The sequence below is a fragment of the Manacus candei genome, unplaced genomic scaffold, assembly GCF_025592945.1.
Source record: "Manacus candei isolate 608988 ecotype Guabito, Panama unplaced genomic scaffold, ASM2559294v1 h1tg000060l, whole genome shotgun sequence".
In the NCBI taxonomy this organism is placed as follows: domain Eukaryota; kingdom Metazoa; phylum Chordata; class Aves; order Passeriformes; family Pipridae; genus Manacus; species Manacus candei.
In genome coordinates this window covers 11909871-11934517 of record NW_026138108.1, presented here as the reverse complement: position 1 = coordinate 11934517, position 24647 = coordinate 11909871, and the positions used below count along the sequence as shown (strand labels likewise).

General features: G+C 38.2%; 1 protein-coding gene across 3 annotated transcripts in view; it reads left to right on the top strand.

The window, feature by feature from the left end:
- PPFIBP2 (PPFIA binding protein 2) overlaps window positions 1-24647 on the top strand; it is an 81976-nt gene that overhangs the window by 9858 nt on the left and 47471 nt on the right. For all 3 annotated transcript variants that reach the window (XM_051803815.1, XM_051803814.1, XM_051803813.1), the window contains exon 2: window positions 3176-3390. In XM_051803815.1, the coding sequence (XP_051659775.1) occupies window positions 3176-3390 (215 nt within the window). The remainder of the gene's footprint in view (window positions 1-3175; window positions 3391-24647) is intronic.

Sequence of the window (24647 nt, the reverse complement as noted above, 5' to 3'; positions counted from 1 at the left end):
ATTCTACCACTCTGAGCAGTCAGTTGAAGAGCTTGGGATAACTCAAGCATGCATATGGAGTATGTCCAGTCTCAGGGAATCACATAATTCCTGACTGGCTCTGCCTGTGCTCCAGCACTTAAGGATATTTACGTTTAGAGAACTGAGTTTCTTAAGGGTGACCATTCTTTCACTTACCAAGATTAAAGAATGTGAGTATATGTTGTTTTTCCTAGTGTTTTGATAGAGGCAAACCAAATAAAGGCATGCTAAAATGTTACTGAATCTTCCTATGGAGTTTGAAGTTATTTTCTTTAGAAGATAGATGTTACCAGGAATGTTATAGTCATGATCATCTAAGGATGGAGGCAAGATGTGAGACATAGTGAGACATTTAGACTGGTGAACAAAGATGTCACAGTGGCATGTGTGGTATGGCTGTGTGTTTGTCTGTATAAACTACCTACCAACTCTAATTAACTGAACTCCTGCACAGTTTTTTTAAATTGCATTTAGCTTAAATGTGACAGCTTTTATTTCATACCTGAAGTATTGGTTGTGGGCCTGAAAGTTTGTGTGGTTTTGTTTGGATTGTGTGGAGTTTTGCTTGTTTGTTCCTCTCTTGTCTATAAATAAAAAGTACTCACATAAATAACATGAAGAGCTCCATAGCAGAATGCTCCTCTCAGTTTTTCCCATTCTATATCTATTTTAAATCCTCTGTTCACTGAAGGTGTAACTACCAAAGCTGGTTATGAAATAACTTTGAATCCTGTCCCCTTTTCTAGTGTTAAAGGTACTTGCCAAGCAAAAGATAGAAAAGAAGTAATGTGGAGTTTTCCAAAAGAAAGAGTGAAAAAACTATTTTACAAGTCCTAAAGCCACAGTAACCAAGGAGGCCACATCTTTCCAAGTGGCATCAATGCCACTTCAGCAGTCAGTGCCATATTTCAGTTTGTGTGCACATCTCTCAGAAAGTATGTAGTGAGCCACCCTGGCTGAATGAAGGTTATATGATCCAGACGGCTCCTACACAATTTGGAAATCTGCTATTTTTAGTCACTAGAGTTTAATATTAATCTGCATTAGGAACTACATGAACATAAACAAGCTGTCACGAGTGGCTGAGAGTATAGAAATACGTAAGAAAAATACCTTTTAGCGAGCAAGTCCGGCAAAACAGTCAGTTGATCCTGAGCTCAAAAGGAAGTAATTCAGGAAGACAAGGTTGATTTATGAGGTGAGGTTATCTCATACAGCAGCCTTTGTAGCACCGGATATTGAAGAAACTTTATCTTGGACATGGTCTTAGCCAGAAATTAAGATGAGATCTTGCACTTGGGGTATTAAAATAAACTCGTAAGCAGCGGAAGTCAGCAGGATCAAAAGGAGTATTTTGAGTCTGAAAAGAGGTTAAGATAATATGAAATACTTCGGTAGTGAAAATTAGCGTTGCTTTAAAAAAAAAAAGTTTAAAACCCTGCTACTGAGCCTTGCAAAACTTCAGAAATTTCTAAGGATGGTTGGTTTTACATTGTTTAAAACAGTCAAAAAACCCCCCACGCTCGTTCAGCAGAATTCAAGCCACACAATTTTTTGCAAATATCTGACAGAATGCTTTGTGTCATTAAAACAGTGGTTGAAGATAACCTGGTTAATATTATTTAAATTTTCCCCGACCTTTTCGAAGAGTTAAGCATTCACAAAATGAGAGCCAAAATATTGCCTTTGTTCAAAAACTGAGTGACGTGGGGAATAACATTAATATTAAATGATCAATTGGCATTTTGGTTAAAAGCTAATGTGGGTGCAGAAGGCATTTCAGGGTATTAGGACCCAGACTGTCAGTGTATTCATGAGTTGTGTTTCAGGCTACGTGTAAAATGAAACATTGGGTCCAAACATAGTTTGTAGTGTCTGAATCATGGTAGATAAATGACTGCAGCAGGCAAACTAACATTGATTAATGCAAAGTAGTGTGCATTCGAGAAGAAAACTTGAATTCCTTACATGTTTGTGCATCCCATTGGATCTATCAGCTCAGGGGGAAAAAAAAAGTTAGCAAATAATTTTCAAAGGCCCAGTGAAGATTTTTGTTCCTTTCATAACTAAGATGTAAATTATGTTAAACACAGAGGTAAAATGAAGAATGTAGTAAGGAGATTATTATAATACCCTCATAATTGTGTTCATCAATTATGTAGTCTTCTAATGAACACTATATGGATCCAGTGAAGTATGAATGATCAAAAACCCAAAAAAACTCCATTAAGGTAAATAAAAGGGGGAAATGGGATGGCTTATGCCACAGAGAACATGAAGACATCTGTACAACCTATTACATACATGAGGCAATGAATTGTAAATAAAAACTTTAAAAAGTAAAGGAGATAGTTTTCCACCTGACTAGTTCTTAAAGAAACAAAGGGATATTAAATGATACCAAGGTCTGAAATTCAGGACTGAGAAAAGAGAGTTTACTTTAGTGTGCATCTCATTGAAACACAAGGTATTAAGACAAAAAGGTTTGGAGATATTAGAATTTGTATTATTTATAATCCTTCCATAAGTGAGATATGTTTTTTTACTGTGCTTTATGTTGTCGAGAAAATAATATTGGTGCTAGAGGGCTGGCAGGAGGGAGGTGGTGTAATTTAGAGATCTTTTTGTAATTTAGAGAGCTAGCAAAGTTTTATGTGCCATTTTTATTGCTAACTTCTGGTGGGTTGTTCTTTGTGGGAGTTTTAAACCTGCCCACAGTCATATATTTTCCTAGATCTGGTAACATGATCTATTTTGATCTAAGTTTCTTCTAAAAGGACTGCATCAGTTCTTCTTAAATTGCTTAACACTGCTCTGTGTAGGGACTTCTGTGTAGCTGAGAAGTTAGTGACATCTCATGGCAACCGTGGAAAATTACAGGTGACTTGAGAGAAAGGATTTGGCCTTAACAAACATTGCAAATGTTTTCTAGGTCAAATTTCTTTTTTAATATGCTCATACATCCCTTTCACATTTAATTCTCCAGTGCTCGTGATTTATCCAGAGACTAATGCAAGTATTTCTAAGCCTGAAATACTGGTATTTGTCAGTGAGCATCTGAAGCCCAAAAGTTGTAGTGCGTAGTATCTATGTATTTGTCACCCAGAAAACAATTATATAATGTTATTGTCTCTCCTTTTTTTATTTGTTTCAGGTACAAAGTCAGCTACAGAGTATGCTAATGGTGGTTATGATATTGTGTCACCTGCTCCGTCAGTGTACTTGGGCACATTTCAAATTCTGCATCTCCTGGAAGATCTAAAAATGGCATTGGAAATGCTGGAGGATCCTCAGGAGAAAGAGGCATTGAGAAATCAAATTCCAGGGGCCACAGCAGTGTGTCTGCGGGAGTGGTTCGAAGAGAATCTGGTGAGTAGCTTTTTGAGCTTTTCCATTTTGTTTGCAATGGAAACAATGGATTGGTTCAAGTATTTTCATATTACTGCTTTATGTGCTGATTATCAGAGCAATGCAGATGAGAAGTTGATAAAATACCTTATTTTGTCCCTGGTGAGGGAAAGGATGGTAAAAATTAACTACAACAAAAGTTGCCTATTCCGTGGGTTATTTTTGGTTTGGTTTACTTTGGTTCATTCTTTGCTGGAGATGACAAATTTATAAATAGTTAGAAAACTTTTAATTTTTAAAGTATCAATTTGAAATGCAGTGTCATTGTTTGTTGAAGGAACAGATTCAGACTGGATGATTCTCCTGTCCTTTCCCTTAACTCTTGGTAGAACAAATCTCCAAACTATCTTGTACACCAGGCAGAGGTGGTAAATCCAGGAACACTCTTGATTCTGCAGGTGAGACATTCATATTGGGATAGATGGGGAATAAACATTTGGCTGTACTGGGAAAGACTGAGGCTTACCAGGTGAGGAGCAGATCTTCAGACAGACCTCAAAGAAGAGGGACATTATGGATATAAAGGAATAGAAGCAGCAGGTCCTGCCACAACACCAAGCCTGACACTGCAGGTGAATGGTGGTGTTCCTCAGGTGTAAAAGCTACTTGTCACTGTCTCAACGTCAGAAAACTTTTCTAGATGAATGAATTTTCTTCTGGTTTTGTCAATGGATGTGACCTTTTATGTAATTTGTCCTGTGGCTTATGTTTTAGTGTTTATCTTCTGCCGTAGCTGCCGTGTGTCAATTGTAACCTGATGTTGCTGGAAATGTAGATGCTTTTGTTTGAATTTGTCAGCTGCTGGTTTGTTGGCATTCTTCACAGAGTGCAGGTCTGTGGCTGGAAAATCCTGTTTGGGTCCATATGAGAGAAAGGAATGAGAATTTGGTACCAGCTTTGAAAACAAAAGGCATAGGCAATGTTTGATTTGGATTTATAGTATTAGCTTCTGGATTTAGATATCCTTAGGCCAGCTCTTACTGAATTCCTGCCTAAGCAGAAATGTTAATGTTTATTGAAGTCTTTACAATAGCTAAAAGATGTTTTTAGTGCATAAAAGACATAAATTTTCAGAGTTGTTCACAATAAAGATAGCCCTAGACCACCAAGTTGAAGAGTTTGAATCTGGTAATCTGGCTTTTGGTCTTCTGATGTAGAAATATTAAGCTCACCTTGCAGCCCTGCAACATAGGTAACCTTTGATGTTTTGACTTCTCATATTAACTATATATGTGTGTCTCTTCTATTTCATGGGTAACCAGCCAAAACAGAAGCCACAGACTTCTGCATCTTAGACTTGCAGTTTACTGATATCCTAAAAGCCTTGTCTGCTGCATCAAGAGTAGTATTTGTTTGATAAAGCAACTGGGGAGTCTGGATTCAGGGCCGACAGAACAGGGGAAGTTGATGGCATAGAGTATCTCTAGTGCACTATGTTGAGATCACTGTTTTTAAAATATTTTGCCATGTTCCGTGTCAAGGGAGGGTAGGGCACAGCTGCTGTGTCTGTTATTTGAAAATGGATAGTAATCTGTGTATTTGTAGACCTTTCTCATATTTTTTTAAAGTGCAGATAATTTGTAAGTGTGGACATAACTTCCGTGACCTTTGAATTTGGGAGAGCTTTCTCCACTGACAAGCTGCAGTTCCACTTGGAAATTGGGAAGAAATCTGGTAAAATTTGGGTCAGTTCAGTGAAATGGAATATGTATTTTGTAGTTATGTCCCATACTGGAATTTCTTTCATTCCAGCCCAGAGCTATGAAACATGACACTTAATATGTGGATAAGGACAGTTGAGGTAGTATGCTGTAGAGAATGAGAACTCTCTGTCTCCATGAATCCATTCACATTGGAAGCCTCAAATGCAGTTTGGTAATCATTACTCTGTGAAACGCAGAAGTGGCATTAAGTAAACCTCACTCAATTCCCATGGTTTAAACACATCAGGATGGAAACAGTTTGCTGATTTATTAAAAGCATAATTAACTAGAGATCAGGGAACTATATATTTAGGACGAACATCAGCAATACATTAGATAAACCATGGTACTGGATGCTTAAGAAATGTTAAGGAACACCTACAAATTTCTAAATGAAGCCCTAAAACTAATTCCAAAAAGTTAAAATGCCACAGACATGCGCACACACATTCACAGTTACACATTTCCTCTCTCACAGCTGGTGTTGGTTACAAGCCTGAACAGCCTCTTCATTGGATGTGGGTTCCCCTGTTTTACACACATCCCCTCACACACGTGGGTGCTTTAGCTTTTGTGTGTACTCGTGGAGTACTGATGCCTTTGAGCTTTTTTTTTTAGAGCTATTGCAGGTTGGAGAGGGCCTTTTTTTTTTTTTTTGTGGATGATTAATTCCACATCTGTTTTCTTTGGAGGTCCATGGACTTTCCTTTGAAGCTGGAGGGCTGCTCTAGCATGTAACTGAATAGCTTTAGAGACTACAGCAATTGCTTTGTTTCTAACATTTTGCATAAATAGGTGTCAAAAATATTCCCAGTTTATACTGGTTAGGCATGCAGTGGAAACTAAAGAGAAAAAAAGCAATCTGATGTTTATTTTAAAAGCAGATAAGCATGCTTCATTCAAGAAGAGAGTGTTATTTTATGATTCTTCTTCACTTAAATGTGTAATTAAATATATTATTAAAAAAATTGTTGCAGCTGCCATTGTTAGTGAAGAATACAAATGATGTGCCTTATGGAAATAATTTGAGTATGTGTTTTGCTACTGCCCCATATTACTTTTATGGGAAACCACAGAAAGGGAAGTCAGAAAGATGACTTGAGACTCATTCCTGCTGGATAGTATCACCAGCATTTAACAGCATTTGGGTTTGAGCAGATTATGGAATTACTGATTAGCCAGGAAGTTTCTGTGATGATTATGGATGCTAGAGCTGATCTCACCTTCGTTCAGTTCCATAGCAGCAAACTATGGAATTTGTCAGACATGAAATACCACCAAATTATGTTTGATGGTTTGATCAATTGGATTATTTACTTTTTTTAACCAATGGTAGCTGTTATGCTCTTTGGTCTGTCTGCTCTAGGAGTGAATACCGAATCTGTGGGAAAATTCAGATATTTGACATCATGTTTTATACCTGATACTGCCTTGTTTACTTGCCCTTTTGAGAACATCTCCTTTATTCTTTTTCTTGAACCATTGGTGATTTATTTTTCTCTAAGGAAGAGGCACACCATTTGTGAAACTAAAGGTGTGCTTTTTGGAAAGGCTCCTTTTATTGTTTCCGTGGTCTGGGATCTATGAACATATCAGGTTCCTGAGTTTGTAATATAACTGGGCACAGTAGCTGTGCTGTCACTGCTCTGAGAGAGACGAAACAGGTTTGAAAAAATTAACACTGAATTTAGAAGGGTTGCTACTGTGTACCATAGAATGAGGATTTTATAATTTGCTGCAGTTGCACGAACGTTTTGACAAACCTAAGTAAAAAATTATTAATTATAGGCTTTTAACTACTTAAGAATTGTATTAAAAAGTTCTGCCTCGAAGAGCATGTCTAAAGTGTTTTATATGGCTTTATGATTGTAAATTCTTTGGCCTTAAAAGCAGAACAAAAATACCTGGGGATTAGCATGCAGAGTTCGTATAAAACAAACTTGTGGATGGTATCAATGCTTCCTGTTAAATATTTTAGTATTGCCAGTGACCACGTGACATATCACAAAGCAGGTAGTCATTTCAGCATTAAAAATTAATTGCTGCAGTAACAACTGACTGTGTTTGGCTCTGTGAGCTACGAGGGAATATATTTGTTTACAGTTTCATAACTCTAAATGAACTTCTACGCTGTTTAATTCTGGTTTTTTATTCCATACATCTTTATGGAACTCTTTTTTGAGTAAAGAGGAGCACTACTGTTCTTACAATGGTCCTTGAGCATGAGTGAAGGCCTCATTTTCAGGATTGCAGAACACAATCTTCCTCCTAGTGGAACATCTGTGTTTAAAGCACCATTTCATGATGTAGTTTTATTTACTGACCCTTAAAGTGTTGATTTTTGAAAACCCATTAGTATTTTCCTTGTTACGGGGTTGGTGGGTTTTTTTTGTTTCTTGGAAGCCTAAGTCTGAAAATCTTTCTAAATATTCTAAATTTAAGGAAACAGAAAGGGGGAGAAGAGCATAGGAAATAGTAGAGGAATGTGTTAGATGCATTTTTAAATATAATGTGATTTGCCTTATGATATATGTTGTGCCTTGTTTCTTTTCATGATCTGTTTTATTGGTAAAACCAGACTTTTTAGCAGAAACAGGATAAATTCCTTAGAGTCTTGATTGCTGTTTGGTCATGATTAAAGTTCATAAGAGATTGTTTACACTATGTGTTAAATGAAGGGATTTTTTTTCTCCAATGTGTTCACAGGGACTTGGACTAAAAGAGTAAACCCCAGTTCAGAATTCTGACTTGGTGGAGTTTGTGAAGTTTTGAACTTACTTCAAAGTTTTATTTTAAGCATGTGTTGAAGTGCTCTGCTGAAACATAATCACTGGCCTCTCTATTTCACTTTTGTCTGAGATTCATTTCACAGAGTTATCTGTCCAGAGCAGAGGCAGAAAACAACTGCACTTCAGGGCACTTCCATATACTTGAAAACGTGCTTTTATAAAAGTATCAATAGCATTTTTCAGCAACAGCTGAGTGGGAATCTTAGCAGTGCCAATTAAAGCCAGTATATTTGTCTGCTGGTAGATTTGACTGTGGAACTCAACTGTTGAGAGCCATGATGGAACTATATATAGCTGAATCTTCCCGTTGCCAAGTGGTATTAACACATGTTAAATTGAAAATGGAGCAGTAGAGCCTGGTTGGGGTAGTGTAGAAAAGCCGTCATTCCGAAAGCATTCATGTTTATTTTTGCCAGCTCGAAACATTAGATGGGTTATGTTTTTCTGAGGAGGAGTCAGAGTTCAAAGTTGTATGCCCCGGTCCTCCAGCTCCTTTTCAATGAGTTGATGATGCAAGGCAGTCCTGAGCTGGGAGATTTGGTCATCTCAGAGTTCCCCAAGCGTGTTAGAGCAATTCATGGTACACGAGGAACAGCAGAGAAACGTCTCTCATACGTGCAGCTATTTCTGAATACCAGAGAGTGCCCTGGAGCTGGTGGAACAGGGCTGTACAGAGCTTGCATGGCATTTTTCTAAACCAGGCCTAACATTTTCAGTGTTCTGTAGTTGTTTTGTCTGGGAGCCAACCAGACAAACCAGACACCTCTCCCTGTGCCTGCTCACTGCAGTAGCTCTCAGCAGAGGTAGGAGGCTTCTCTGTGTGAAGAACTGATAGAAGCTTAAAATAGCTTTGCAGCAAGCAGGGCTGATTTAGATCTCTTTCTTAAAATGAGATTAGGTTTTGGCTACTTCTTTCACCTTTGTAATGGTCAGTAATGTTTAACAGAGCCACCTTAAACTACAATGACCAGAAGTGCTCAAACAGAATTGTGTTACGGCCTTAGGCTTAGAGTACTCATGGAAGAAAGGTCATATTCCTGTTCATCTTTCCTTTTGTGTCTGATGTAATATATGGTGTCCCTTTTTCATTTCGCATTATGATCTGTCACTAGAATTTCCAGCTCTTTTGGCTTTTCACAGATTTAAATATTATGCACTGTGTTAATTTAACAAACATTAATGCATAAATGCAAATAGTATGAAGTATTTGCCTTTTGAAGTGGAGATAGAGGAAACATAGGAAAATGTTTTCCATAAAGTAATTAACAGAGGGATTGGTAAGAGAAATTATTTAATTAAACAATGATACTGACAGATACGATGGAAAGGTAATGGTCACATAAAGAAGATGGGGACAAAGTTTTCTTTTAAAAAGTCCTGTATTGATTCAGGTATTACCTGAATGTTAGAGAAACAGCATAACATTGAAGTATTTCTATACATAAACTCTATTCAGATTACACAGAGTTTGGGTAGGTTGATTTACCTCATTTGCTAAATTTTATGAGTTATGACAAACATAGCAATAACATATCGACAACAAAATTATTTCATTCTCTCTTGGATTAGTGTGCTAATAGCAGTAAACAGACTTGTATTTAGTTAAAGTGCAGCTAAATATATTTTCAGGTTTTGTGATCTTTCAAAAACAGAAGCAAATTATGCTTATTTTAGACACATAGTACATACATGTCGGCATGCTACTCTTCTTCATGAGTAGATCAGAAATGTGCTTTATTTTCCTAAATAATGAAATATCTGCAGCTTATTCTGTTTTGAGTCTTGTTACGGTTTTTTTCTGTTCTGAAATTTAGAAGAGAAAATCTGATGTGTGTCATAGTGAGGAGAGGCAAAAATGTTACCTGCAATGTTGTTGATATATGTGCAAGTATTTGGTAAATATCCTGTTCCAAATGTTTCATATACTGACTTACTGCATGTTTAGTAGTTTCAGCAGTGCTTTGAAACCTTTCGGACTGGAAACTAAACCTGAATTATTGTAATGTGTTGTGTGGTAGGATGTAAATATATATCTTCAATTATTTTCTCTATGTATCAGTGCACTCTTGCGTATAACAACTGGAGGAGGTGTTCTCAGTGGTTTTGATGTTCTGCTAAGTAGAAAATACCTTTTGCTTTTCATGTAAAAATATAGTACTCAAGTTTCTTACAATCTACATTCTCTTCTAAATAAGCTTCATCCAAAAAGTCATATTTCTTGTAGAACTTGGACTGAGAAAAGCATTTCAGCATATGGCAAGGAATGTTTGAAACTGCCAAGAATGTGCAAATGTCTGTGAATGAATTAATAAACAGTAACTTCATCTAAGCATCAGTAATACATTCTTTGTGCAAGCCAAGGGAAGAGAGCTACTTATTGCTTGAGCAGTAGCCTGAAAGGACATGGTAGTGCTGGAGATACATGATATCATACAGCCTGCAGATGGGAATGGCTCCAGAGATGTCAGCACCTGTTTGAAGTATTACCTCCCCCCTCCCCCAAATATGGAATAAGAATAAGGGTTAACCCTGCTGGCAGGGAACTAATGGCCATCTAAATCTGTTTAATTCTGAAATACAGATTTTAATCAAAGAATTAAGCCATTACGATTGAGTGTATTTAGTGTATTTTATGCTGGGAAAGGATTATTTGTTCATGTATCTACATAATGTTATTTGTTGTCTGTTTCCCAGGACATGGTTTATTTTTTTTTAAATTATCACAAGTAAAGCAAATTTGCTCATCCACAGAATGCAGTAATTTTTTTTTTCCTTTTGTTGCAAGAATTTCTTATTTCTCTTGTCACTTAGGCATTATTGTTAGTGATGATTAAGACTCTAAGACACATTTCCTTTCTGGAAATAATTCATCTAGATTCCTGAAGCCATTGCTCACCATGAAACAGGAATTTCTTCCTCCATTGTTTTCTGCACAAATGACCTGAGTTTCTTTATACACAAGTTTTCTCATATTTTCTCTCTCTTTCTTCAGTCTGAAGCTCTCACATGTTTCTGCAGCGTGGGAATGACATCTGTGAATTGGCATGCTGAAAAAAATTTTCCCTTTTAAAATCTGGTCCTAATCCTTTTGTTTCCAAACCAGCCCAAACACTAGGACTGGAAAAAACATGTAGGCAAAGTTGATGCTAATTCTTGGGAATGGGCAAATTTTTGTTGCATGTCCCTCCTCAGCTGGACTCCCTTGATGGGGCTGGAAAGATTCATAGCTGGAGATTGCATTTCTTGGCCTAAGAAACCAAGTTTGTTTTCTTTTAGTGTTTTCAGAGCCTGATGAGTTTTGAAACCAAAATGATCTGTAAGTTACTGCTGAAAAGGCAGACAGGTGCTATGGTCCAGGGACTTGGACCTGTTGGAGGCTGAAGGACTGCTCTGATTCCTATTCCTTTGTCCTCTGATTTTCCAGGAAATTCAATAGCAGTAGAACTCTATTGACTGTTTGCATTTTTGCTGCTCTGAAAGATCACAAAAGCATGTATTTTATCACAAACTAAACTACATAAAAAGTAAAATTACTAAAACAAGAATAATAAATATATTTTTATAATGTTCCTCAAGCCACAGTTGGGTGGAAGCAAGAGGGACAAACAGCTCTGGATTTTTCTCAGCTCAGTGTTGGTGGAAGAGGGAATACACCAGACGGTCAGACTGCCTTTTCCTCCACAGTTCTAAGAGGATTTGTGGATGTTTTCTTCCCTCTTCAAAGGCCTGGAATGGAGGGACATGAGAAGCATAACTGAATGTTTAAAGCATTCTGGTACTTTCAGTTTCAAAGCTCGTGCAGCATGTTTATTTACTATCTGAAACATTTAAAATCTCGTTAGAAGTATTTGACATGCTGACTAACAGAATACTGGGTCATTTAGCTGGGTGTTTTTTATAGGTTGTGTATCAGCAGACCTTCTTGTGACTAGCACCTTTGGCATTCTGCAAACTGAGTTTTTACTTTTGTCAACACTGGCAGGAGTCAGCAGTTTTCTATGGAAGTAGAGAATTGGCAAAGAAATCCTAATGGGTTTTCATACAGGTTGTAGAGTATATAAACTTCGTTAACTTTAAACATTTTAGTGCTCAAAATTGCATTTGTATTGGAGACAATGCTAAGAAAAATAGGAATAACTGGATCACTCTCTGTGGGGTAACACTTGAAGGTGGTGGTTTTTCAGTAGTAGTGTGGCATTTTTGCTTGTTTGATTTTTAACTCTCCACTGAACCAGAAGTTAGTGCTCAGTGAAGAACTGCACACAGACATGGATTTCCTGAAAATAAGAAAAACATACAGTGGTAACCTGATGAAGCAATCCTCAGGTTTCAACATATTTTCCTTGTTTTCACGCTGCTCAGAGAGACTAACCTGCTTTTCTAGTGAAATGGAAGAGCATTCTAAGCAAATCTGGGGCAATTGATTTGCATTCAGTTGGTATCTGAAACTTGCAGGCCAAAGCTCAAGCAGGACGTAAAGTTCAGCATGCAGGTGACAGGCTCAGAGTGAGCATGTGACTGTCTGGAATGTATGCTGTCAACATTCGTGGCTGATAAGATGCAGAAAATTCAGACACTTACCTTTTAATCAGGAAGAATGACTAGCAGAAATCCTTTGCATGAAATCCAGCAGAAATGACAGGGCAGAAATAAGGTATGTTTGTCATTTTTAATGCTTTTGAAAGAAGAAATGGATACTAACCTGACTGCAGATGGTACACTGAGGCACTAGTAAGTGGAGTAATATAGTTTTTTGTAGGTTTTATATGAAAAACAAAATCATTACCTGATAATGCATGGTGGAGTGTTTTAAGAAAGGCGTTTCCTTCTTCCCTGAAATGAGAGTCTTAGAGCCCATGTTTTGAAACAGATGAAATGTGGAACTTGAGGCACCATAGTGGTGGTGCTATGGGATACACAATACTGTGAGGTAAAGTTTGATGTATTTGCTGTTCTTCGTAATTAGATAACAGGTTTTCAGGGGAAAAAATGCCTTAAGCTGTTGGAAGTTCATTATTTAATGTCAAGAGAACCTCTGTTCAGTCTTCAGTTTGTCAGCCATGACAGAGGCTGTAGTGCATAGAGAAGTGTGCTATATTAAGTATTAATTTATTTTTTTTAAAAGGACCATTGACAATGTACTGAGACTTTTGCCAGACAGTGTAAACTATTCAAGAAATAGTTGCCCTCATCAACTTTAATATAGCATAAAAACAACCACATTCTATGCATTCAATGCAAGCCAAGTCCCCTTCTGATCTGCTTTTTGGAACTGACAGTTCTTTTACCTTATCACATTTACTGGTGATTTTAGATATCCTAGCACCTCTAGAAAACTCTTAGCACTAACTTTCTAAAAATTGTAATGTTTTCCTTGTCATGTGACTTTGAATAAGAACAGATAATAAATACACAAAGGAAACCGAAAGTCCAGGTTTATATTCTTCCCTCTTTGTGTTATGGAAGGTTCTCAAAGAGCTCCAACAGGTCCAAAGGATCGAGAATGGCTGAAACAATAAAAACCCCACGTCTCTTGCAGAAACTTCATCACATGTCTGTGACTTCCCCAGCTTGGAATGTGGGTAGATGCCTAAGTGAGGCAGGTCCCAGTAAGAACAGGTTTTCAGGGTATTATACAGACTCAGACTTCGAGTCCTCTGTATCTATCATTGGTGTCATGGGCTGCTTTGACACTGGCTCTTCCAAACTGCTGTTTTACTGCTTCCTAAATGCAGGGGTCAGTTTGGCTGTAGAATCTGAAGAAAATGAGGAAATAACTAAACGTTCTGAGATCGTCACAAAAATTCCATGGAGACAACTGTGTTTAGGTCTCAACAGGCATTGCCCAGGCAGTTGTCCTTGTGTGTGTAACAATCAGTTTCCCAGTTCAAACCCAAAGCCACTCTTAAGTAGGGGGAGATACAACACTGAAAACTGGAATTTACTGGGAAAAAACTATGAGTTATGAATAACTACTCTGTGAAGGCACTAGAGGACACCGCAGTAACAGGCAACACTTTTAAACTTCCCTTCTTGCCAGAGCATTGCGTTGCATATGCATTTATCTTGGTGTTGCAAGTTTGAAAAGTTGCCATGCTATGAGATTTCAGCTTCAGCAGGAACAGACAAATATCTTGGAAGGGTATCATCATCTTCTGTTAAGATGGAAAATCGCCTCTTTGGCAATAGCAGTATTTATGGGATCATTAACTTATTCACAGGCTCGTCCTTGAATTCCTCCTCTTTTATAATATCTTTTGAGAGGACAGGCAAGTAATTCAAAGAGCAGAGCTTATTTTTAGGTTTAGTCTGAGCCTGAAATAAATTGAGAAGGCTGAGTAGTGTTACAATAAACAGGGAGTAAAACAGAGACAGGAAATAGGGGGTCTTTGGTAATGAGTTCCAGCCACTCTTGAAACAGAAAGCCAGAGAAAGCATTACTTGAAAAATAGTTTCTCAGTGACAGCTTAATAATTTTTAGCTTGTTATTCAACATTAAAGGGGAACAGTTTTTGCAGATTTCTACTGTTCTTGAAAGATCCTTTTTTTAAAGATCATTTAGCAAGTTATATTTTTGATGATTTCAGAGTCGCATTGTTCTTGTTGCTAACTGATCTGCTGTTTAAAAAAACCAGATGTTTGGGGGAGAGCCTGAAGTTTATACAGTTGTGTGTTATATATACATCTGTGAGAAGCCTTTGGGATAAGACCGTGGGACAGGGGCAGGAGATTTAGCTTAAAATATGAACAGGCACTGAAGGTTTCAGAAGTTGAGGGTTGAAAGGGGAAGAAATCACAGCTATATCCTGTAGAACAAAGCAGTGCGCTCGCTTCCAAAAAGTTTCTTTTTAACCCTGGGAATGTAACTGCTGAGATGGGCCCAAAGCATGGATGGTGAGATTGATATTTACAAGCACTTCACGTGGCTAAAGAGGGTAAGTGATTTGCTGGGCTTTTGTTTTCTCTTTCTAAATGCACATTAGCAAAAATCTTAGAATAGTCAGCTTTGTGAAAGGAAACCTATTCAGTGTCTGAGACATAAAATAGTGTAAGTTTCTTCGTGAGAAATGAATTAAAGACGTTTCTTGATGTAGGAGGAGAAAGCTTAGGGAGGGGGGGAGAGAATCAGCTGTCTTTGTCTTTAAAAATGAAACTCTGGGATCAAACTTTGAGCAAATGGCAATAGATTCTAGCAAGTGCTCGTGCTTTCCTGAGGTTGCAGTACAACAAAGCAAGTCCTGCATGGGAATGTATGGCAGAAAAAGGAGAGTATGTTTATCATGTTGTGCTTTAAAGTGAAAAATTGTTTGCAGTAGCTCTTTGCTTAATTGATTCTTCATCGGGGTAACTGTATGAGACCTTTTTGGATGCCTTTGTTCTGGATAAAAATGGTGGTACTTTTTTCTGTGCATGTTACTCTGATAAAATAACATTTTTTTTTTAAAAAAGACAGTGCTATTTATTTTGTGATGAACTACCTGAACATAAATTAACTGCATGAGATTGTTTTTGTCTTCCTATAAAAACAAAGTAGGTTTGTGTAGTAGTTTCATCATCTTGGAAAAATCACTTTGTTTTTGTCAGATTTTAGATTTTTTTTTTTATGTTCTAATTATTTATTTTTCAGTGTTAGAGATTATGAATGGTATGTGAATAGATCCCTTACAGTAGGCTGTTTTTTAAATTACTATATAAATTTAATTGTGTGTCATGAAAGCAGCACATGTTCTCATTATACTCTTAAAAATCTATTTTAACCTGTGTGTACTTTTTTTTGCAAATTCTTGTATGTGTATATGTATACACACATGTATACATATGCACATGCACTCTGGTTTTTTACTGACTGTATAAATATAAAATATAGGTCCATACTTACATGAAATATGATAAGGAAGTTTAATTTGGGTAGTTTCTGGAATTATATATAAAATATTAATGATGTGTAAGTCTTTAATAAAAGTTTGAGAATCTTGAAGTTAATTTACAAACTATTTACATCAGGTTCTGGAAACTTTTACATTTCTGGAGTGTGTCTGGGTGGGGATTAAATGGGAAGCAAATGGGATAGTGAAGGAGAAGAGGCAACAGGAAGTAGCTGTCAGTAGCATTATATATTAGGTTAACCTGTGTTCTGTGCAGTTAAAGCTAATTACCTATAAAAAAGGTGTATTTTGAGCTCACATGTTAATTTGTTAATTAAACGAGGCCATGAATACAGTGTGCCTGCCTGAAATTTCCTGGTGCAAATTTCAATTCTGTGAAGAGAGCTTTGCTAACAAAAAGCTAATAAGGTGTGCTGCTATCAGGTTCTGTGTATTCAGAAAGGATACTGCATTCAAAGGTAGCACAGAATTTTACAGAAATTAATAATACCCTTGCTGCTGTTGCATGTAATTCCTTTAATGTCAGGTATATAAAGGAGAATATCAGTACTGCTGCTTTTCCTTGCAAGCTCTTTAAAGGGGTGTGCATATGTGGGGGAAGGGAAGAGTACTGAAAATGAGCTTGTGTTGTTGCCAGGAGAACTTAAACAGTTTGCTCCCAAATTCCTCTGACAAGTGATTTAGAAATAAAATTTTTTATTTTCCTTTTTTTTTTAAAGTTGAAACAAAATAAGTTGTGTATTTAATTCTCACGTTCATGAATACCAGCATCACGTCTGGCACTGACTGTTACAACATATGAAGATTTCAGTTCTTGCAATCATAAACTGTTGCTCTTTGGCTGATAATAAAAGTAAGAGTTGCTTTCAGAGTAACAAATGGCATTTAGCAGAGAATAACTGCAGCAGACTTCCATAAAGCCTTGGTGAAGTATGCCAGAGCTGGCTCAAATTTCATCATTAGCAGAAATCACTTCAGAGACCAGGATTGGCTTTGCTGTTACAGTGGTTGGCTAAGACAGACTTGTGTGGTATCTGTGGCCTGGACTGGGTTAGGGCAGTAAACAAATACAAAAATCATGGGATCCAGGCAGGCAAAATGACAGATACAACTGCTATTTTCAGACGCTTAGAAGAGAGGGTCTGGTTTTAAGCAGAGGTCTTGTAACATAGTCTTTATTGTAGCATCAGCTGCTGTTGTTTCTGTGCAACAGCAGCAGGGAAAAAGCAATATTTAGATCAAATTGAAATGAAGTGTCACCACACTTCAGTGCTTTCCATTGGACTTCGCTGTCTTAACGTGACCTGTGGAAATGCTGTGCCAAGAATGGCCAAAGGTGTGGACAGAGTGGGCAGTAAAATGCAAGAGCAGACGGACAGAGCAAAGAAACAATTTAGCCTTGTCTCAGTTCTGTGTGAGGCACAGTTCACGTGCTTTCCTTTGTTTGCTGTTTTTTCTCATCTTTGCTTTTTTTCTGCCTTTTGCCAATAATAAAAATTCCAAGTCTGCAGTAGTACCTCTCACAGGAGAAAGAACTTCCTTTGATAGTATCTTGTCTAATATCAGAAAGACAAAACTTTGCAGTAGGTACTGGACTTCACGGCATGTCATACTTCGATGGCAATTTCAGAATTGTCCCAGTTAGCTTATTTTGCCTGAAAAGCTGAATGTCTGACACAGGCACACAGAACCACCCTGGTTTCATGCCATGTTGCAAGAGTTTGTGACAGTGCAGGTATGTGAGGATACCTTGTTAGTAAGACTGAAAGCCCGGATAAGGACGTCACGGGAATTATTAAGAGAGACATGTCTCTCAGCAGTCTGCTTATGGAAGGATATGGAAAAGTCCTTGTGTATGTACAGTGTGCTTTTAACATTACAGCTTGGGCAACAGCACAGTTCTCATAAAGTAGCTGGTGGGCAGTTTGTGGGCAGCATTTTGCAGGTAACTAAGGTTGGGTTCTTTCACAAGGCGTAAGCGTGAACCTGTCAATGTTCAAAGTTTCTGTTGCAAACTAAGGAACCTGAGATACCTCCACTACCTGAAGCTGAAAGTGAGCCATTTTTAGCAAATGTTCTTTGGTTCTCCCAAGGGATTTGGGTCAGAGGGTTCACATAAAATTTTATGTCATCCTGTTGCTTTATTCTTAATCTTTCCCTCTGACCTTAATTGGAACGCACTATTCCAAATAAAAACAGCACAACTCCCATTTTGGTATGTAGACATGTAGGCATAACCACAAATTATTAATACAAATGCTAATATTTACTACAAAAAGTGCTATGGGCTCTCTAAGGATACGTTAAATTAACTGAGCTATTTGGGGATGGATGGAGTCCGAATGGAAGGTCTCCAACATCTGGAAAACTTTGTGCAATGGTCAGATGTCTTGTTTGGGAAGAGAGATGCCTTCATGGGAAGTGGGGGCATCTGATAACTGTTGTAGCTTGCTTTAGACTTACCTTTTGAAGTGCTTGCAGCACAAAGCTGGTGGTTGACCTGAAATAGGTGTACATTGTTCTTATGCTTTCCTTTCTTCTGAAGCAGATTCGTAACCTGTACTAGCAAGAGGTGGAGTGATCAAACCCATGATATAGCCATTAAGTTCAAAGTAATGAAAGTGAATCTTATGACTTAGGTAAGGATATCTTCCTTTCAATGATGTAACTATCTGGAGGAAAAAGCAGGTATTAGTTTTCAGAAAAATTGTCTGGGTAAAATATAAGTATTTGTTCAAAATTCTTTATTTTAATGACTACCAAAATTTACCTGCCTCTCTCTTTGCTTAATTTCAGACTATGCACTGTTAGCTTTGTCAAAGTGACTGCCACTTTCATTTAACCAACAAGTCATAATGGCAAATAAAAAATCCTGCTGTTGATTTACTAATTACTTCCAGATGAAAGGCAAGAATTATAGATCCAGAAATCATGTTCCAGCCTTCTCCTCCTCCTCTCAGGTACACTGAGGGAATGTACATATATTCAGATGGGTGTGTATCTGGGGTAGCATTAACATGCCAAGAGATTAAATTTGTATTGCATCCACAGTCAGAAGCAAATAAAAATGTTTACTGTGTAGGCTGTTCAATCATCACTTCATAATACTACTGTGACTCATAACATAATTCTACTGACCAAAAAGAATATGACAGAGATGGAAAGACCATAGTCTTGTAAATATTATCAGCTCCAAATAGGCTGGAAGAAGTCTGTAGTCTACATTTTCTTGTGTTGAAATGTAACACTGCTGTTTGTGTGCTGCTGGTAGTTTGTGGTAAAGCTGACTGGTTGAACTCTGCTGACTCTACTCCTTGTTTTCAGCTTCTAAACTATAACAAAAAGCAATATGTGAAGCATGTCCCTAATCTTCCCCATTAATACGAATATTATTGCTGCCACAGTCATCCTATTCAATTATCAGTGGAACTGAAGGTGATTCATGTGACTGAATAAGAAGAGAGGAGGGTTATGACATAATCTGTCTTCCAAAGAGGCGGGTGACTTGTTGAAAAAGCTTACAAATCACCACTTTAACTGACTGCCAGGTTTCTTTTCCCAGCTCCTCCCCGCTCCACAGCCCAGTATGAGATCCATGGTATTCGTGACAAATTTCTGTGTAACAGCTTGCTGATCAACTTCAGAAGTTGGTGGGGTTTGTGTTAAAATCAGCTGTGTTGGAGACACTTTGTGCTGAAACATCGCACACGCTAGGAAAACATAAACTGGCCTGTGTTGAGCTTCATTACCTTGCACATGTGCTTGCTTTCAGGGTCTTACTTTTGTAGTCCATCAAGATACAGCTGGAAGTTCCCTTACAAAAGCTTCCCAACAGAACCTCTGTAGAGAAACACCATAGAACAGCTGTCACTCCGTTCTGACAATAAACTTCATTCTGAATTGTTTCCTATTAAAATAACATGCAAGAAAAAATAACATTCTATGCATAACAGACTCTGAGAAAACTACTGAAAATTAAGATAGCTGAACTGATCAAGCATTTCATCCCTTTCTTGCCATATTGTTTTAGACTTTTGCTGATTACCACCATTTTAAATTAAACCTGCAGAATCATTCTCCGAAGTTTGATTTTTTGTGTCATGTATTCTGAAGGAAAATTTAAGCCCTTTCCTTGGAAAAGGACTCTGTAATGACTGGATCATGTAAGTGATACTTAGACACTTAGAAGTTTCCAGCAGCTACCAATATTGTGTTCAGATTAAAGAAAGGAGTGTATTCCAAAGAGAGATTTGGAACCTAAAAATGAACAAGAAGCTAAAGCAGGTGATGGAACGCAAAAGCTTTGCTTTTTTTTTTTCCCTTGCTTTTCTTTTTCTAGAACTGGGCGAGTCAGTTGATTTGGAATTGTTTCAGGAAACTTTTCATGCTAATATCTTTTGCAGTATGATGCGCATTAAAGTATACCCAAAATCTCTAAGGAGACCAGGTGCTTCAAGAAAATGCTTTGCAACTCCTGGCTTCCCATGGTGTGGACAGGTGTACTTTTCACTGGGTAAAAACTGGCTGGATGGCTGGGCCCAGAGAGTGGTGGTGAGTGGAGTTACATCCAGATGGTGGCCAGTCACGGATGCGGTTCCCCAGGGATCAGTGTTGGGTCCAGCCCTACTGAACATCTTCGTGGACAGCCTGGGCATTTAGTGCACCCTCAGAAAGTTTGAAGGTAACACCACGTTGGGTGGGAGTGTTGATCTGCTCATAGGGTAGGAGGGCTCTGTGGAGGGATCTGGACAGGCTGGATCAATGGGCTGAGACCAGTTGTATGAGGGTCAACAAGGCCAAGTGCCGGGTCCTGCACTTTGGTCACAACAGCCCCAGGCAGTACTACAGGCTTTGGGTAGAGTGGCTGGAAAGCTGCCTGGCAGCAAAGGACATGGGTGTGGTGGTCAGCAGTGGCTGAACATGAGCCAGTGTGTGCCCAGGTGGCCAAGAAGGCCAGTGGAATCCTGGCTTGGATCAGGAACAGTGTGGCCAGCAGGACCAGAGCAGCGATTGTCCCCCTGTACTCAGCACTGGTGAGGCCACACCTCGAGTGCTGTGTCCAGTTCTGGGCCCCTCAGGACAAGGAAGGAATTGAGGTGCTGGAACGAGTCCAGAGAAGGGCAACAAAGCTGGTGAAGTGTCTAGAGAGTAAGTCCTTGGAGAAGCAGCAGAGGGAGCTGGGACTGTTTAGCCTGGAGAAAAGGAGGCTTGGGGGAGACCTTATTGCTCTCTAAAACTGCCTGAAAGGAGGATGTAGTGATGTGAGGGTCAGTTTCTTCTCGCAGATAACAAGTGACAGGACAAGAGGAAATGGTCTCAAGTTGTGTCATGGGAGGTTTAGATTAGACATTAGGAAAAATTTCTTCACATAAAGGAGACACTATCCCTGGAAGAGTTCAGAAAATGTGTAGATATGGCACTTGAGGACATGGTTTAATGGTGCAAATGGAGGAGGTACTGGTTGCTGGTTAAGGATTCCTGGAGGCAAAGTATTTATGGTATGCAGTTGATTTTTCATCTGCAGTGGTACTACCATCAACATATTTTCAACTACCTTGCCTTAGCATATCTTTCCTTCTACTTTGCTATCATGTGTTATCATGAACTTCTTTACATGTTTTATGCAGTTTCTCTCATTTTTTCATTATAAGAAACAAATTAATATTAACGTTAACTTATAATTTGTCAAGCCCAGGTAACAATTTTTGGTCTTTGATGCTACATCTTCTGAAATATTAGCTTTGTAGAAAACCTTGTTGATTCAGCCTTTTAGACTTGTGCAACCACATGACCTGTGTTTATTGTTTGTGAACTGCTACACCAACTGGAATTCATCCCTAGCCTTATGTCTTTAGTGTTACAAGTCCTTTATTCAGTTGCTGCTGATACGTGTGACACGTAACTACACTTGCTGTTTCCTCTCAGTGCTGACTTTCACAACTGCAGAATGCACTCCAACCATCCACAGATGGCCTTGGTTCATGTTACATTGTTTTATCTTGTCTTTACACGTGCCACGAAGATTTACCAAGTCTGAAACAACTGCTGGGTGTCAATCAGACACTTTTATCTAGCAGGTCATTTTTCTGTCTACTGTACTTTCCTGTACTTATCTGAGCCCTGTCTCACTGACCTATGGGCAGGGTTGATATTTTGGTGTAGTGTTGTTCCCCCTTTTCTGTTCCCATGGGTGATTCACTAGGCTTTACATTGGTATATAGTGAAATATCTATTGATTCTGTGTCGAACTAATTCTAAATTATGGATTATAAAAAATGTTGAACTCCACTTTGCATTCATGGCAGATTGTTTATGTAACAATGCATTGGCAGTAATGCTTGCACAAGTGGTTACAGGTAAGTTTCTTAAATCTAGCCTAGAAAAAATAGCACATGATGGCAGGAGGAAGGGTGCAAAATCTACTTGATTAGGTTCTGTCATTAGGAGACTCTTTTCCTGCCTAGCAACATGCAGTTCTTCCCTGAATACTTGATGTTCCAGGTGCAGGAAAGCCTCCCCAAACACTGGATATGAACCAGAGATATACTGGGGGAGGTTGGTGGGCTCTCCATTGAGAAAACTCATTTAATGGCATGTAATGAAGTCTTAACCCTGATGGAAACATAGCTGCTAAGGCTAAAGATTTTGGATTCTTAAGTGCAGTGTAAGACTTTGCTCTCTCTGTGGAGTAAGGACCCAGGCGGGATGTCTGGCAGGATGATTGAGGATGCAGAGCTGAGGTCAAAGGTTTGTCTAGGCAGACCTACAGAAATGCATACTGTTTACTTATAAAGAATGTTTAGTTTCATTACAGTACCACAAAAATTAATAAGGAACAAGCTTTAAGACCACAGAGAGTGACTGACTGACTGACTAACTCAATACAGAGGGCCTAAGTTAAACGTGTTTTATGAAAACTGGGAGGGGGGTTTAAGGGGTGAAGATTTTTCTTAATAATAGGACAAGGCTTGAAAAAATTACACTGAGATGTGAGGATAGAAATTCTAAAACATTAAAACTAGTTAGGAGAAAAATAGTGAGTGAGGTCATCATTCCTTTAATGCATGGACCATCTCCTTACAGGTGCCACAGTAAAACTTTATCAAAGACTTCTGTTTGTGTGTGTTGTGCACTCACATCTGCATGTTTAGAGCCATTTCTCTTAGGTCTTGAATCTTAGCTGTACTTGCTATAAACTGGTCAAAACCTTCTGACAAAGGTGTATTCTGTGTAGAGTTAACATATTCTTCTTTTGACAATGAATAATAAGTGAGGTGTGGAGTGAGGTTCTGCACATCCTGTTTTTAATGTTCCTGTTGACCCTCTAAACAGGGACAAAGGACAAAGCTTAGTGAATTTATAGGTGATTCTAGTTAAGGGCCTTGCAGCCATGATTAAAACATAAGAGCCTGATGCATAGGAAAAGATTATAAATAATAGGATGCAATTCAGTGTAGACTAGCTCAAAGTTACACATTCAGGCAAAAACAGCGAGTAAACACTGAGTGAAGAACAGGATGGCAGCTAAATAAGAGCATTAAAAAAGGATCTGGAAGTTATAGGTCCTAGGCTGAAAATATGTGAGTTTTACTATATGGTTAATATGAAAAGAAATACGGCCCAAGGGTCTGTGAAAAGGTTTTTCCACTGAAGCAAATTGCAGCTGGAGTGCTGTGTCTCCTCTTAGGCACTTAATTTCAAAAGAAGTCAAGGAACAATTGGTGCAAAGGAAGCAAAAGAAAGCAACAAACCAGTTCTTGAGAAATTAACCTGTGAGGAAAAGGCAGAAAAACTTGTGTTTGTTTAACCGAAGGGGGACGTGGTAGTTAGAGATCCATAGACAGTCTTGCAATAACTAAAAAAAAATTTTGAAGTGAAGAACCTTTCTTTTATCCATGGTGGCATGATAAGCACCAGTAGGTTGAAGTTGAAGAGATGATGATTCAGGTTGGACATTAAGGAAAATGTTCTAATGATGGGTACCTAAGAAGAAGACGGAAAGTCTCTGTAATCCAAACAAGAGTATTGGTCCTAGGATAGAACAGTGAACCAGATGATCTCTTCAGACATCTCTCACCACTGTTTGTTGGTGTTTTTGTAATTCTCTCAATTTCTTTCAACTTAATCAGAGACAAGGGTGCTTGGTTTCTCTCAACTTGTAAAGATTCCATGCTTATATCTAGTTTAGCACTTTATGGCTTGAAAAGTCTCTTCTGATTGAATAAAAATTTGATTTCTTGGTTTGCATTAATTAGCACCACGTGTATTTTCATCATCTGTGTTACATTTGTGCCTGTAGACCTCAGTGTAGATCAAGAAGCTATGTATATAGCTAATATTTTTTAAAAATCCTGTTCACAAGTGTTCAGTTGAAAAAGAAAGGACAGTTGGGGAGGAGGATTATCATTATATTGGTGCCATTATGCAAGTAACTATAAATGAGGAGTCAGCTGCAGATGAGTGCAGTTGAAGGGAACTCATTGAAGTTGGATTCCTGGGTTAGCTGACAAGCCAGGCACAGTGTTACATTCCCTGGCAGAAATGCATTGCCTGCAATGGAGCTGGGAAATGAACCTCTGAGGGCTCAGGTTACTTTTGATGCTCTGAGCAAACATTCCCACAGTTACACAATGGTTTGGTATGGAGGATAAGGCTATGAGACTCTTCCAAACTTTTTAAAATACATCTGCAGATTTTTTTTTTTTAATTGTGGTGTTTCTGTCTGAAGTATTAAAATTCATAGGAAATGGGACCTAACAGTTAGAAGCAGGCCATGTTTTAGAAGGTTTCGTTCCCTAGAACCATTTAGCAATCCATAAGTGATTACGTGGCTAGAGTAA